The sequence below is a fragment of the Etheostoma spectabile genome, chromosome 12, assembly GCF_008692095.1.
Source record: "Etheostoma spectabile isolate EspeVRDwgs_2016 chromosome 12, UIUC_Espe_1.0, whole genome shotgun sequence".
Lineage (NCBI taxonomy): Eukaryota > Metazoa > Chordata > Actinopteri > Perciformes > Percidae > Etheostoma > Etheostoma spectabile.
In genome coordinates this window covers 5326012-5341136 of record NC_045744.1, presented here as the reverse complement: position 1 = coordinate 5341136, position 15125 = coordinate 5326012, and the positions used below count along the sequence as shown (strand labels likewise).

The 15125-nt window shown below is 38.5% G+C and overlaps 1 protein-coding gene and 1 long non-coding RNA gene across 2 annotated transcripts in view; one reads left to right on the top strand and one right to left on the bottom strand.

Moving 5' to 3' along the window:
• Window positions 1–1711, top strand: part of LOC116698806 (uncharacterized) — a 3689-nt gene extending 1978 nt beyond the window's left edge. Inside the window, exon 5 of the long non-coding RNA XR_004334302.1 lies at window positions 811–1711. This is a non-coding gene — a long non-coding RNA (uncharacterized LOC116698806). The remainder of the gene's footprint in view (window positions 1–810) is intronic.
• Window positions 1712–3638: 1927 nt separating this feature from the next.
• Window positions 3639–15125, bottom strand: part of LOC116698787 (sodium- and chloride-dependent GABA transporter 3) — a 14654-nt gene continuing 3167 nt past the window's right edge. Inside the window, exons 6-14 of the mRNA XM_032530956.1 lie at window positions 12503–12637; window positions 10525–10628; window positions 9998–10122; window positions 8764–8876; window positions 8497–8634; window positions 8298–8400; window positions 6144–6244; window positions 5381–5551; window positions 3639–3819 (exon numbers count right to left, since the gene is read on the bottom strand). Coding sequence (XP_032386847.1) covers window positions 3685–3819; window positions 5381–5551; window positions 6144–6244; window positions 8298–8400; window positions 8497–8634; window positions 8764–8876; window positions 9998–10122; window positions 10525–10628; window positions 12503–12637 — 1125 coding nt within the window. The 3' untranslated portion in view covers window positions 3639–3684. The remainder of the gene's footprint in view (window positions 3820–5380; window positions 5552–6143; window positions 6245–8297; window positions 8401–8496; window positions 8635–8763; window positions 8877–9997; window positions 10123–10524; window positions 10629–12502; window positions 12638–15125) is intronic.

The window sequence follows — 15125 nt, the reverse complement described above, 5'->3', positions numbered from 1 at the left end:
AGCATAGAGATGTATGTTTGATTTGGTTTCTTTATCCGTGCCAAAAATCTTTACTTATTATAGGATCTTTCTACCAAGAAAACCAATGGTATGGATGATGAAAGCCGACTTCTATGTATCAGTCACACTTTGTAGAAGTTGCACACAGTCTACAGCTTTTCTAACGTTATGCCTGCACTCCTTGAATCTGCAGTTACAATTCTAAAACTCTGCGTGCGCGTGCCTGAGGACCTACTTGCAATAAGTTGGGTGGGAGGCAGGACTTCACATGAACAGAGAGTCACAGGCACGCAGCTGTACGCAGTTGTTGATCTGTGGTGTAGTAGTTTATCGGCAGCTAGATGAGAACCCGGTCATGCAGTTTTAGTAAATATCGGCCGATAAAGATCAATGATAAAATGTTTGATTTCTCATGTAAACCAAAAATCGTGAAATATTTTAAATTGATCAAAAGTTAAATAAACTGTGTTCAATTGAATTATGTAAACTGTATTTTTCATCGTTATATTTTTGGGATGGGGTGGCGAAGAATCTGGAAAAGGTTGAGTTTATGTACTATAAAAAGAACGAGCGTGAATTTAACTTAAAATGCTTGTTTATCTAATGGTATGATTGACTTGTTTTTATTGTTGTTTACTTGAGCTGAAACTAAAATAATTAATCAATTAATCTGAAAAACCATTGGCATGTTAAATAAATTGTAGCAATAGTCTAGATAAGGATAAATGAACAATTCTTAAAAAGTTATATACAACTGTAAAACAATTGAATTAGTGTATACCTGTAAGCGTTGATGCCTTGTTGTTTCAGGATCCAGTGAAGCCAACATCCACAATCACCCTGAGCAGCATGACAGGAAACCGCTGAGTGATAGGACATCAGTAAATGTTCAGATGGACGGACACAAAATGATAGATGAAAATGGAGAGGTGGACCTTTCAGCTGCTGTCAGTGTGATGTTGGCAATCTGCCATATATACAATGTTGCCTACCCAAGTCAGCTAAAGAGAACTTTTTCATTTTTGGAAGCTTTTATTTTAAAGCTTTAAGAGAAAACTGTAAGAGTCCCAATAGCTGTGCAGAGGGTAGCAAATGCAATGGAAATGTGAAGTGCTTGTGCAATTTAGCTTTTGTTTGCGGTATGATTCTTGGATTAGCAAATGTCAGTGGCCCCGAGGACGCTCCCTGTTGCTTTTCTCCTGTCATACATTTTTATTTAGCAAATTTTCAGGTCAGTACCTGATTCAGAGAAAAAAAATTTTGGAACACCTATGTCTGCTTCACCAACTGTCCACTGCTGCTTGATGGTAAAGCGCTGAAAATATTAAAAATGTAGCAAATCGTTAAAGGATTACTCTGCTGGCAGTGTGTGCAGACAGGGCTTTGTGACTAATGAAGCAAAGTTGTACACATGTAAAAACAGTGTTTTAAAGTAGCACAGAGTCACAGTTTTAAAGGAAACATTTCCAATAAAGTTAACAAAGCGTTGTGAATCACTATATGAATGTTATTTTCACTCTGGTTCCTGATCAATTTAATTAATACAAATGTTTTAAAAACAGTTTTTGTTTCAACTCTGTAATGTTGCTGATTTGAGCATGTTCTGAATGTTCGGCCAATCAGATTGCCTGGTTAAATCAACTTTTATTGTCATTGTGTAACATTTTGGAATGTAATTGAATCAAATGCAATATGGTCAATAATAAAATTGTCAAATGGTCAAATATACACATGTACTGTACTTGTTTTAAAATCTACTGGAACCAAAAATGGTACTTTGTTCATTTTAAATCGTGTTATAGGAGCCATAGCATCAAATCTGTTAAAGAACAGATTAAGTTTGTTGGCCCTGTTCAAGTTGCCTTCAACTTCTCTGCTGCCAGTCGGTCTGAATCCAGTGATTTTCCTCTTGCTGCTCCAGACTTCCCTCATGTTGTTAAATTCAATGTTACAGCACAGTAGACCAGTTAATCAGATTCAAGCAGTCCACAAGTGCTTCTTTGCTATACTTTTTCAGCAAACTGATTGTTATAGCACGATGGACATTGAGCACTGCTTTCTTTATTTTCAAGTGCAAAAAAAACAATAGAACGATCACTCAATCCATAAATACTTACCCCACGTTCTGCTATTCTAGACTTTTCTGACACTAAAACAAGTTCAATAATAGTTTGACGTGTTGGTTCTTTAATCGGCTGATGTAAACTACTAAATGAGCGACAAAACTTCAATAATGCCGTATAGCCGGAAAGGTCAGTTTTTTTGACTATCAGTATTAAAATCTATCTCGATAACTTCCGATTTAACAAAGTCCATAGACTTTAAGCAGACTTGTTCCAGAAGTAAAACATTGTCTGGTCAGGTGGCCTGTAGCATGCTCCAACTAAGATAGGCAGACTGTTTAACAAGACTGCTTCAATTTGGTCATTATCCAAGTCCGTTTTCTGGTTAAAACCAATGTCAACTGTACGGTTTTGGTCTCTTCTTAATCAGGTCTCTCCTGATTAAGAAATAGTTCTCGATTTCAATTTCAGCATCTTTAATGGAGTCATCCAGCCACGTCTCAAAAGACTAAAAGTCCCATCTTATTGCTGTTACTGAGGAGACGTATCTCAGTGGTTTACTTAAGGGCAGTACTTGAGTAAGTGTACTTAACCCTTGAGTTGTCTTCCCATCAAAATTGAAAATCGACTCTTTTTTGACACTTTTTACCAATGTTTTTTTTTTTTTACTTTTTCTTACGTATTTGTCCCTTTTTCAACACTACGCAACATTTATTAACTTTAGTTTTACAGTTATTTTTGGAATTTATGGTCAATAAACCTCATTTATAGGAAATTATACCTAATGTTTGAGTTAGAAAAGCAGAAATTAGGAATTATTTAGACTAAAATTATAGGAATGTATGTTGATGGATAATCACAGACAGGAATATGTCAACTTTTATTCAATACTATTTCAAAAACACTTCAATTTTTTTTCTCCAAATGCTATAAAATTGGGTAAGACGCCCCAAAATGAATGAAAGTAGAGATTTGTACTTGCCAAAGAGCGTGTGGAATCAATCATGTTATTTGGGGTAATTAAAAGAACATTGATATAGTAAAACGGGTCAATTTGACCCGAGGACAACATGAGGGTTAATGACATTCCACCACTGGTTTTTGGTTTTCATGTGGTCATATAACAACTTGACAGCATTCCAAATCAGTTTGAATCTTTTTAATATTTGCATATACTACTGAAACATTTGACTAAAACCTAAAATGGGGATTATCAAAGTGGGTACTTTCAGGTGCTTAATAAAAAATGACCAATCCTAGGCTGGTGTAATCTACAGCATGTTAAACCGTTTGACAAAGGATTCATTGTGTAGGTGGAACCCACATTTGAACACTAAAACATCTGTGCACATCTGGAGAGAAGGGCATCGCCACCACATAGTTTTCATCAACTATATAATGTCAGTGTCAAATAGATTTTGTCTGACCAATAACCCTACCCCCAAAATATTAAATTTGTAATTATATAGGCCAGCACAAACTTCTATTCATCCCCAGAGATCTATTTTTCTGAAAAATAATTAATTAATGTTGTCATTTAAGCAATAATTTGAGCTTGGTATCACTGAAATCGCTGAGTTATATGATATTTTGCTAGAAGCTCATATGACCGCTCTGATGTCTAGGTAATGTAACTTTGCAGTTCAGCGGCCACTGCGGACGCCCTGAGTTCGACCGCCGCCTCCTCCTCTTTCAGTTTTCCGCTTTCCGGTTGCAAGGCTGCATTGTCAGCAGGACGACAAAGAATGGACAAACGCTGGAATAAAAAAAGTAAGTAAGCTTTTACACAACTGTAATCATGAGAACATAGGGCTTGACAATAAGTCGACAGCAATGTACAGTGTAAGGCTAGATATCTTTAATGTTGGGTTTTGTAATATAAGTTTTTTTTTCTAGTTCTACAGGCTACATACCATAACTGATGACTATTTATCATAAATCTTATGGTGTGAGTATTTTATGGAAGCATCGCCTGTCAACTAGACTGTCAAGGTTTGAAAAAGTCACTGTTTCAAAACCACTGCAGTTATCTGTCATACCATTCCTAATGACAGACTGTGCAGCTCAGAAGTCCCTCTCCCTGCCAGTGTGCAGTGTGTTTCAAGATGAAATACATTGTGTTCAGTGGAAAAACAGTTTTACCAAGACATTTCAAAAATAATGGAATTAGAGCTGTCATTGCAATACCGTAATAGCGTACATTTCATTTCTACAGAGTCTGAAACAGCAGCAACTTTCAGCGACTTTATAGTGAAAAAACTTTATAGCGTACATTGATGGTATCATGTGTCCATGTTGGCAAGACGTCTTTCGCTGTACATTTTATTGGTGATATTTTCGAGTCACACACGTCTCGTCTTCATATCAGAAACAAGGAAATTAATTTGACCCGTTCCCACTCCCGCTTGGTCAGTGGCTGCACGTGAGACTGCTGGGATTGTCGCGAGTAATGAAAATGCGATAGGGGGCCCCGGCTGTCAATCAATGTCTTCCTGTGATGGGGACCCCTGATTGGTCCAGGCCAGTAAGCAACTGCGTACTCTGCTTACATATAGTTACGCGTCTGAATCACTCAATTCTCATTGGCTACCAGCCAACGTGGCAGGTAGATTGACAGTGTTACCCGCCAATTACCAAATTCACTTGCAACAGCGGGTGTTAATTTCATGCGCTGTAGGGTACTCTTTCAGTTTAAAACTATTGGATCTGCCATAACAAGTACTTACTTTTTCAAAATTATTAAAAACGCACAGGTGAATGTAACTTATATTATGGTTACCTGCTTTCGCATTATCACTTTAATTACATATTCAATTTAATTTTTAGGTCACTTACCACACTGCAATGTTGTTTTCTTGTACTATGGCAACTGCACTTTACTTTACTTTACAAAAACTTTTGTGAAGCCACTTTACTTCAGTCTATCTTCTGCACATTGTCTAGTATTTGCCTGTTTTTCCTGTGTTTTTACTTATTTGTTTTGCTTTAATTGTAGAGAATGCTGCTGTAATAAGGGAATTTCCCCGCTGTGGGATGAATGAAGTATCATCTAATCTAATCATCTAATCTAATCTAATAACCATTACTAACGTTTGGCTTAGCATCAATAGCGTTCACTTAAGCTAACTCCTTCACCACTAATGGAGCAAGCTGGAAAATCAAACTGTTCCCTTGGTCTCGCTCCGGCTTTAACTTGTGGATATTAGGCAGCGTTGCCACAACGGAGCGAATGGCTTCGCTCACATCTTTGTATTATTGGTATTCTGTGTATTTTTCTCACATTGTATATAATCTACAACTGTTCTTTGAACACTGACCTGTCTGAAGGTTCCTGCTGTCAAACACATCTGTCCAACTGCCCACAGTGGCACCATGAGAACAGAGGAGAGGGTCATGGACCATCCTAGAGCGTACGCCCAGTCAGGGTAAACGTACCAGTCGTTGATCCTTAGGTGTTGGTAATGAACCAGATACAGGATAAAGGAACTCTGGGAAGGTGCAGAGAGTCACGTTACGTTTTTTTAGGTGGGGAAATTGAGTAAAGAGCTTGTCTTACAAAGAAATATTAGTACAGAAACCATTTCCTATGGCTTCAGTTGTTCTGCATGAATATATCATGCATTGTTGCTGAAAGAAAACAGGAAAACTGGAAAAAAGCAAGACTAGTCTACTTTTGCTGGGCTATGAACAGACTACACAATTACAAAACATTACGAAACATCGCCCAGGGCATACTCTATATATATTAATGTTAAAAGTCTATGGTCCAGAGACATAATGTGTCATTCACTGAATAACAAAGATACTTTAGAAGAGGCAAATTCTGAAACTGCATAATTGTGGACTCAACATAAATTATAAATAACTAACTCAATGCATTTCAGTGTATGACTATGGAACATAAAATTAGCTAAGAGCGCTATCGGAGGTTAGTTATGAAACTTAACATGCAAATTAAGCTGTACTGTGTACACTGGAAGGCATATACAAGTTGATTTAGTGAGGAAACTATTACATTTCAGGAAACGTTGTGAAGTCATTGGCAACTAGTCAAGAGCAAGCAAAGTGTTTCTGACTCACCAGTGAAAGCAGAGGGACGATGTAATTCCAGCATAGTTTGAAGAAAACTGATGGTCTCTGTCCTGTCATGTCTTTAATGAGGTTAAATATGCGGTCAGCACCTGATGGAAGTTAAGATTTTTTTTCACATTATGTTCAAGTATTTGAATTATACTGCAAAATGCTGACATTGAGACAAGTTGATCATTTTGTTTTGCACACTAGATACTTTCAAAATTTAAAAAAGACAGCTTGGGATCTCCGTGTCAAAAAAACTCTACCTAGACTGTCTTTCAGTAAGGTTAACAACAATTAAATCAGTGTTACAAAACAATTACAAAATTATGTCATCCAAAAATAAAACAAAAACTAGGCTGAATCCCATTTCTCCATCTTAGCCCTACCCCTTACCCCTACCCATTGGCCCAAGGGGTAAGGGGTAGGGGTGAAAACATCCCCCTATGAAATGGGACACCACTTAGTTACATCACCATACAGTATTGATCACAAACTTCCAAGATGCCATCTGCAAGTGTGTCTATATGCCAATTGCGTGGGTTTTGATAACAGTGTCATATGCACTTATATATTCTATATTTTTATATAGATATTATTAAATATATAATATAATATTATATTTTTTTATATTCTTATTTTATTTTAACTTTGGTGGTGCAGAGCCAGATGTTATCTGTGTAGTACTTAGTTCTGTTTGCAATACATTTGTGTATACACACATGGTGTGTAGTATCTCTGTTTCAGTTATCACCGTTTTGAATGTCATTGATGTTCAGAAAAACATTTTGTAATGAAAATGCGGGACTATTTTTTTAAAAGTAGGTTGGTTTCAAGTAAGCTCGCGTCCTCACTCACTTCCGTGGGCCAAACCCTGACCACTTAAAATGGAACTCTGCTGAGTTCAATGATACCTCACACAATAGTGTCCATCAAACGGGTCATTAGTTATTAAAGGGCGTGGCTAAAGCATAGGAGGCGGGCCAAACCATGACCAATCTAAAAGTAACTTGGCTGCGTTCAGTGACCTCACACAAGACTGCCTTAAACGGTTTAAATGTTACACAAGGGGGCGTGGCCTTGGTAGATGGCCGTGGTTAAAGTATAGGGGATGGCTCAGTATCACATGTAGACCACACATAACTTTTATGTGTTGATCATGAGAAATTTAAAGCAGAAAGGACATTGTGAACTCTAAATAGCCGCCATGCCACGCCCACACATTTACCGAAAGTTTTTCTTTTAATTACTTTTCACCTTTAAGGTGTTGAGATGGTACAGACCAAATTTTATAGAAGATCGTTAAAGTATAGCACTTTGACTTTTAGGCCTACTTCCCATTGCCACTAGGGGTTGCTATGACTTTGAGTCATTATCTTTCTCTAGATTTCCTCAGGATTGGACTCTTATAAATTTCTGAAAGTTTTAAACCAATTGGTCAATGTACACTCAAGTAACATCCACTTCCTGTTTTGATGGCCCCCTACCGGATGTTGGTCCTTTATAACTTGCGTATTTTAACAACTTTTTATCTTCAAAGTCTTAAGATTGCATAGACCAAATTTGAAGTTGATCAGATGAAATCTCCAGGAGGAGATTGTTAAATTACGACGTGGAAATGGCCAAATTTGCACTAATTTTGAACTTTCAAATAAAAATGGCGGACTTCCTGTTGCGTTAGGGGTATGGCTCAAATGAGCTTTTTTCTACATCGTTAGCGCTCGGGACCTAATTACAAGGTCTGTTCTGGACATTGCTGACTCCATTTGAAGTTTATTATTTTTAACAAACTACATGTTCATCTGAATAACACATTTTCTTTAAACAAAAGTGGTCCACACATTAGTCTACAAGCCGCCCTTCTGAAGGTAGAAAAACAATTGATATTTATTATGGAGTTCCTCAAGGAAGCATTCTGGGCCCTATTTCCTTTTCTTTATACATGCTTCCTTTGGCCAACAATATCAGGCATTACAATGTCACTTACCATAACTGTAAACCACTGTATCTCACCAATTGTATCTCACTGCATTTCCCAGTTCTTTGTGTGCTTGTATTTCTATCTTACAAACTTTAATATCTGGATGACCAAAAATAGAAAGTGTCATGAAAGTAAAAGCACATGGACATCCAAACCATGGAAATCCATTTTTTACTTACCAAAAATCCATCCTAAAGCCAGGCATTGACATACAGCCGTAAAATCTTGACTGGCTCTGGTACAACCGTAATAATCAATGAGCTGGAATACGTAAATTCCTCCCTAGAAGACAGAGACCGTTAACATTTTTCAAAACAACACTGTAACAACGTGTAAATATGCTTCATAAATGTGCTTTTACGTCAACATTTATTTTACCTCAGTGACCAGGGTCAGGTGTATGAGGAAGAAGGACGAACAGATGGCAAGGACAAAGATCTCATGCTTCACTGGTGCACGCAACAGCTTCGGAAACAAGTCGCTCACAGTGGTGATAAGACTCTCTACTGTCACAAACTGGGGGCAAAAAGAGAGCAGTTGTATGATTTCTTTGTCTACCTGTGAGTGTGCCAACCCCTCCATTCCACTAGGTGGGCCGGTTTTATTTATTACAGACATTTACAATAGTTGGTGCAACAATCTTACATGCGTGTCAACACTCAGCAGAATGAGCATCAGGAAGAAGCAGACAGTCCAGAACTGTGGAAAAGGCATCATAGCTGTTGCCTGAGGGTAAGCAATGAAGGCCAAACCTGGACCTGTGTATAGGTAATAAACATGAAGAGAGTCAATACTGATACATACTGTAGCCTATATTATTAGGGGTGATCCGAGTATCCGGCTGAAACGAGTATCCGGTACGGATAAAGCACTTTTGCCGAGTACAAGTATTATACGAGTAATATGAGTCAATATCCGTGCTCGGATTGAATACAACTCCTCAACTGGCCGCGCAGCGTTCTGTGGTAATCACAGCAAACCCACTCGGATCAATCACACACACACAGAACACGGAGAAATGCGCTCCCTCGGCCTCTCTCTCTCTCTCTCTCTCTCTCTCTCTCTCTCTCTCTCGCTCGCTCTTGCTTGCTCGCTCCCGCAGGCAGGCAGTTAATCGGGTCTGCGGATCTGTTCCGTTAACGTTTAGGGTTACTTCAGCTTCAGGTTTGTCTTTAACTTTGGTTTGTAGTACTTACAGAATAGTAACCAGTAGATTTCTGGTGAACGTGGTTTCAGACATGCTGCTTGGTTTAAATGCAACTCCCGTTGCATCTCTGCCATCGGAGATTTTTTTTTTTTTTTTACAGTCAGCTGCCCCCCCCCCCCCCCCCCCCCCCCCTCTCTCTGTGTCTCTCTCTACTCCAACACACCACACCCACATATACCTGGTGTGAAACAACAAAAAAAGAACCAAAAAAAAAAAATCACACTGATCAAAAAAATAAAAAGTTAAAAAAAAAGTTTATTGAGTATGAAAACTCTTGTTCATTACATTTTACTTCATAATTGCAACCGCATCTGTTGTATTCATTGTTGCAAAACGTTCTGTATAAGTTTGTTTGTTACCATGACAACACCATTGACTGAGCTTGAGCTGTCGTGTAAATAGTTTTCTAATCAGCAATAAATATAACAATTTCTGATCAATTCATATCAATTGCATGCTTAAAATAACATACCGGTTAAAGCCCCGCACATTTCAAGAGAACCCGACCCACTTCTGGGTTAAATATGACCACTTCCTGTTTAGGCCCCACCCAGTCCGAGTACGGATCCGGATACAGATAATTCATGTGGTAAACAGATACAGATACAGATAATGCTGTACTCGCTCATCCCTATATATTATGTTTTTTTTTTCATTTTTAAAGAGTTATACCTGACTCAGCCACATTGTCAACACTGACACCCTGTTTCTGAGCCATGAATCCAAGTACAGAGAAGACGACAAATCCAGCAACAAAACTGGTCCCACTGTTCAGCAGACAGAGCCAAAAGCAGTCCCTAGAGGCCACAGAAAGAGAGACAATAGGTGATGTTTTGTTTCTACCAAAACAGGATAGAAACAGGAAATGTTATGACAAAAATACAAAACCCCTGAGTAGCAAGTGATCTGAATTATTTTCTCTGCTGTGTTTGTGACTTAATAACAGGTTTTGCCAGTTTAAGTGCATTCTTGTTTTCTTTCAGCTTAGTCTTCATTTCTCCATACACACAGTATCACCTGCCAAACATTTCACCTTTTCCCCAGAAAAAAGTAACTAACCCCCGTTTTACAGGTAGAATTTATGGGACTTAGATCATACTGGCAAACCCTCATCTGTTCATAAACGAAGTAGAGTATACAAACAGACGTTACAAAATTAATGTAACCGAAGGTCCCTGTAATATCTAACATATACTTACTTGTAACAATTGTTGTTGTAGTCATTATAGCTGCCCAGAACATGCAGAGTCCCTGTAACCAAGCTATAGGAGAAGAATATTTGGGATCCTGCCTCTAGCCAGACCTGGAATGTCAGGAAAAAGTATAATTCTTATGATTCTTCTTCTGATTGAAATTTTGTGTTTTTTTAAAATTGGTTATGCCTGTTGATTAGTTGTCGTTATCATCACTATGCCATTGCCATGAAATTTTGCACAGATGTTTTGATCCCTAATAGATCACTCCTAATTCCGCTTTCTTTGTGCTTACTTTAAACCCTGGTCAGATCGAGGAACATTTACCGCAACTTCTAAGCAACTCGAAAAATATCAAGTTTCAGCATTTCCTCTCTAACTGGGACGATTTGGGACCGATTGGTGGGATTGCTATGGACGAAGTACACATGGAAATACACTGGTAAGAGGTTAAAGCATGTATCCAGATAATTTAAATATCTCACGTTACTGTATTGTGTCAACAGTTAACTTCACATAATATTGTACATGTCCTTTTCGTTTGGGGAAATTCCGCCAAATGTCCCTTTTTTTTCGGCCGTATGTCCGTCACCTTCTTCTTTCTTTGTGTTGCCGTTCTAAACTCTGGTATGTTTATGAGGACTATGGTTAACTGCTCCTCAGATCTCTGCAGGGTAAATCCAGACAGCTAGCTAGACTATCTGTCCAATCTGAGTTTTGAACTAAAACTACTTTTGAACGTACAAGGAAGTTCCTTCTTTTTCACTCCTTTTTCTCCATTCAATGAGTGTATGTTCCTCTGGCAGACCGTACTCAGCAGTGCTGTGGAAATAGAACTACGCCTAGTTTACCGCGGATCGTATTTAGGCGGCTTTAAAGCTTTAGTGCGCAACTTTTGGATATTAACAAACATCCATTACGTTCAAACCATTGCCAAATGATACAAAGCTAATTAGCTAATTCAGTTACACACAACTCCCTCTGTGATTCTCAGTACGTTGTTCAGAAGATTGTGTCGTCCGGCGTTTTTGGCGTGCTGCAAATTATATTAATTACCTCTTTTGAAGAGTCAATTATGATTTTTTTTAGTTCTCCATGTCTTCCTTGGTTAAAGGCAACTGCGTGGAGGGTTGGGGGTGGTGCACGAAGGCTTGTATCATGTGGATTACACCAACAGTGTTGTTGTCATTAGTCAGCAGCAAAAAGGCTACAAATAGTCTTTAAAAGCTTCAGTTGTAAAGTTATTTACTGTCAAAGTGACGTCAAAATGAATGGAAGTCAATGGAATGCTAATGACGCTAGGTACTAGGTGCTAGGTAGCATAAAAATGGTGCCGTAGGAGCTACACTTAGTGGAGGCTGGCTTACTCCCTTGCTAATAATTCAATCACCTCTCTCTTCCTAAATTGATCAGCTGGGTGGAGGCAGTCTCTCTTCAGTTAAACCAATAGGAATAAGCCATGAACTTTACAAACCAATCACAGCATTACGTCGCTGCTTTAAATCGGTTTCTCTCTCCCTGCGGTCAGCTGTCATTTCAGTCAAGAGTGCAACCTCCACCCATTCCACCTTCAGTCTTCGTAAACCGTGGCTCCCTGGGTCCTCCTTTTGCAGTCCGCTCCCTTTCACTCCTTTGGTCCGATCTTCGGGCTCCTTTACCACCATCACCAGTGTCTAGACTTCATCGGGGGGGGGGTTTGTCTTGGCTTCTCTAACCCTTCCAAATTGTTTATAAAGATGGAGTCCAATCTCCAAAGACATTTCATATTATGCATATGTATTATAAATCTTTCCTTATCTTCAACAAAGACTGTCCTGATGGAAATGCAGATGTCTCTAATGATGTTACAGATCAAATACATAAATGCATTGGAAACAGAAATATATACAGTATATATAAAAAAAAATGAAGGCAGATTTTAAACTATGTTCTTCATTAGTGATAACAGAGTAATCCTAAAGTTGGTTTTAATTTAAATGGTCACCTGAAGGTTAGCCAGGTGGTTCAGGTCTGGATACAAGTAAAAGTAAATCCCGTCCAAAGCTCCAGGTAGAGTCAGGCCCCTGATGAGTAGGACCAGGAGCATCACATAGGGGAATGTAGCTGTGAAATACGCCACCTTAAAACATTTTTAATGTTAAGGATCGCTGTCAATTCATTTATAGCAGGATTTTCACATTATTAATGTTATTGTTAAATACAGCCCTTTACTGTTTATACAAATGAGAATATAAGTTACCCAACATACAACAACTATAATGTATTCCTAAAATACAGAACTTTACTGCTGACCAACTGTGTATCTGAAGTAAGAGTATCATGCACGTTTTCTTTTTGCATTTTGGGAAGAGCAATATAGCCATTCTTTTCTTCATCCATCCCCGAGGTTATCCCCGTCTTACTAATTATTTGGTGAGTAGTCATTTCATTCAATTCATAAATCAATGCAAGGTCAATCAGCGATGTTTGTTATGTTCATGGTCCACATTGTGATGAAATGAAGGGCACACATGCTGGTTTTGTATAGAGATGGACCAATACCATTTCTTGTTTATCGGACGATGCCTATTACTCATCCGATACCATCACATTATGGATGTGAAATGATTGCTATTTTCCTTGTACGGCCTGGCTCAGGTTAGACTGTTTTTTAAAACACAAGAGAGCTTTCTTTTGTTATCCAGTTTGACAGTCAGTCATAATGGAAAAAGAACATAAACTACTTTAAAGTAGATTTTCTTCGGTGCTAAATTAATTTGCTGATCGGTGCTTAAACTACAGTACTTGCCGATACATATACCAGCATTTTAAGCAGTATTGGAGACCTCTAGTTTTGTACGTGAGAAGTTGCAATTAAAGTTATTTTGGAACTTATATAGCTCTCTCACTCTGTCTTTGTCTCACATGCAGTGCAAGGGTTACCACGGCTGTACTGAGAGAACCCATCAGTCATTTACTAACTCTTCTCCTGTCATCCCCCAGTACTTGGACCTCTGCACCTTTTGGCATTTTGCTTTGTCTCAAGTTTAATATTGCAAGTTAATCTAATTCAGATAGGTGTTAGTTAAAATTACAATTGTTCTGCATGTGCAGTTTCCAATACAGTGAAATGTCAAATGTCAAGTTTGCATTCTGTGCTTATAGCCAGCTTTAGAGTCGGCTAAAAGTGTAGCTCCTAGCCAAAATGTTCTAAAAAAACATGTATATTGCGTTCACTGACTAAGTGGTTCCCAAATCTACCTAGATAGCTAGATGTTCAGATCAAGATTATGAGAGCCCACCGGATTTACAGTGATAGTCCAAACAAATACACCACTACTACGCTGATTTTTAACGTTCTCCTCTACACAACCAAGCAGGCAATCCTACAAGCTGCGCGGAGATCATCATTGAGGGCTGGAATATTTGCTTTTCCCGGCAACTTCACGGTTCACGACTTCTTGGCTCTTTTTCAGACTTACAAAACACATTCAGTCTACTATGTTCCTCATTTTTCTTTTACCTTCAATTAAGATGAGCACTCAAAGCATACGGTGTCCCTCGGCAGAGGTCTTTGCTCATCCATCATATCTGGAAACTATTTACTGAGCAACCAAAATCCTGTGAAATGGTTTCCAGGCTTTATCAGTTCTGGGAATGTGATTTCCCAGACCTGAGCATCGATTTAAAATGGCATGATGCATGGTCTAACATTCCAGAAGTGTCACATAATCCAGACCATCAGCAAATTCACTACAATTTCATTCATAGGACATACTGTAACTCACCCCTAAAATGATCACATGAAGGTAATTAACAGCCCTTTATGAACTTTGTGCCCACTAAAAGTCCAATGTACATATCTTCACATGATCAGGGATTGCTCTCCTGTTGGTCAGTTCTAGAACAATATTTCATACAAAATATCTGCCTTGATGAACTATACTGTACCTATGACTATCTGTGATTTGATTTTGAATGATTTGTCACCCCTTAAGCCCTCTAAAATTCAAATTGTGCTGTGTGTGCTGAACTCAAAGCTCCTAAGAAAATTGTTGCAACACATTAGAAAGCACCTCATGACTTGTCTATAAGTACATGGACCCTTTCATTTTTGGATGTCATATATATGGAGCTTTCTACAGCTCGTATTAATGGAGCGCCACAAAAGACTTTGGATTCTTGGCTCAGCATTGTTGAATCCTTGAAATCCATGTCTGTGCATGTGTTTGGTCCCATGTGTCTTGTGTCCGTCTCTCTGTCCATGTCGTGTGTTTGTTTGTTTGTGTGTGTCTGTCTTTGTGTCTTGTTGGTGAGCTGCAAGCTCCATTCCTGCTGTTGTGTTTTTGTTGGGTCTGCCCCTCCTCTTCTTTTCTTTCTGTTTTTTTCTTCTTCTTTATGGTTCTGGAACGCGTTCCTATGTCGCAGTGTATTGTTTAATTGTTTAAATAAATTAAAAAATGTTTGATCACAATAACTACTATTTCTAGTCATAGTCATAGTTCAATTATCTTTATTGTGACTATTATTGCTACTGTTCATCCCATCCCCGACTGTAACCACGAGACACCGCCTACCAAGAGCCTGGGTCTGGCCCAGGTTTCTCCCTAAAAGGAGTTTTTCCTCGC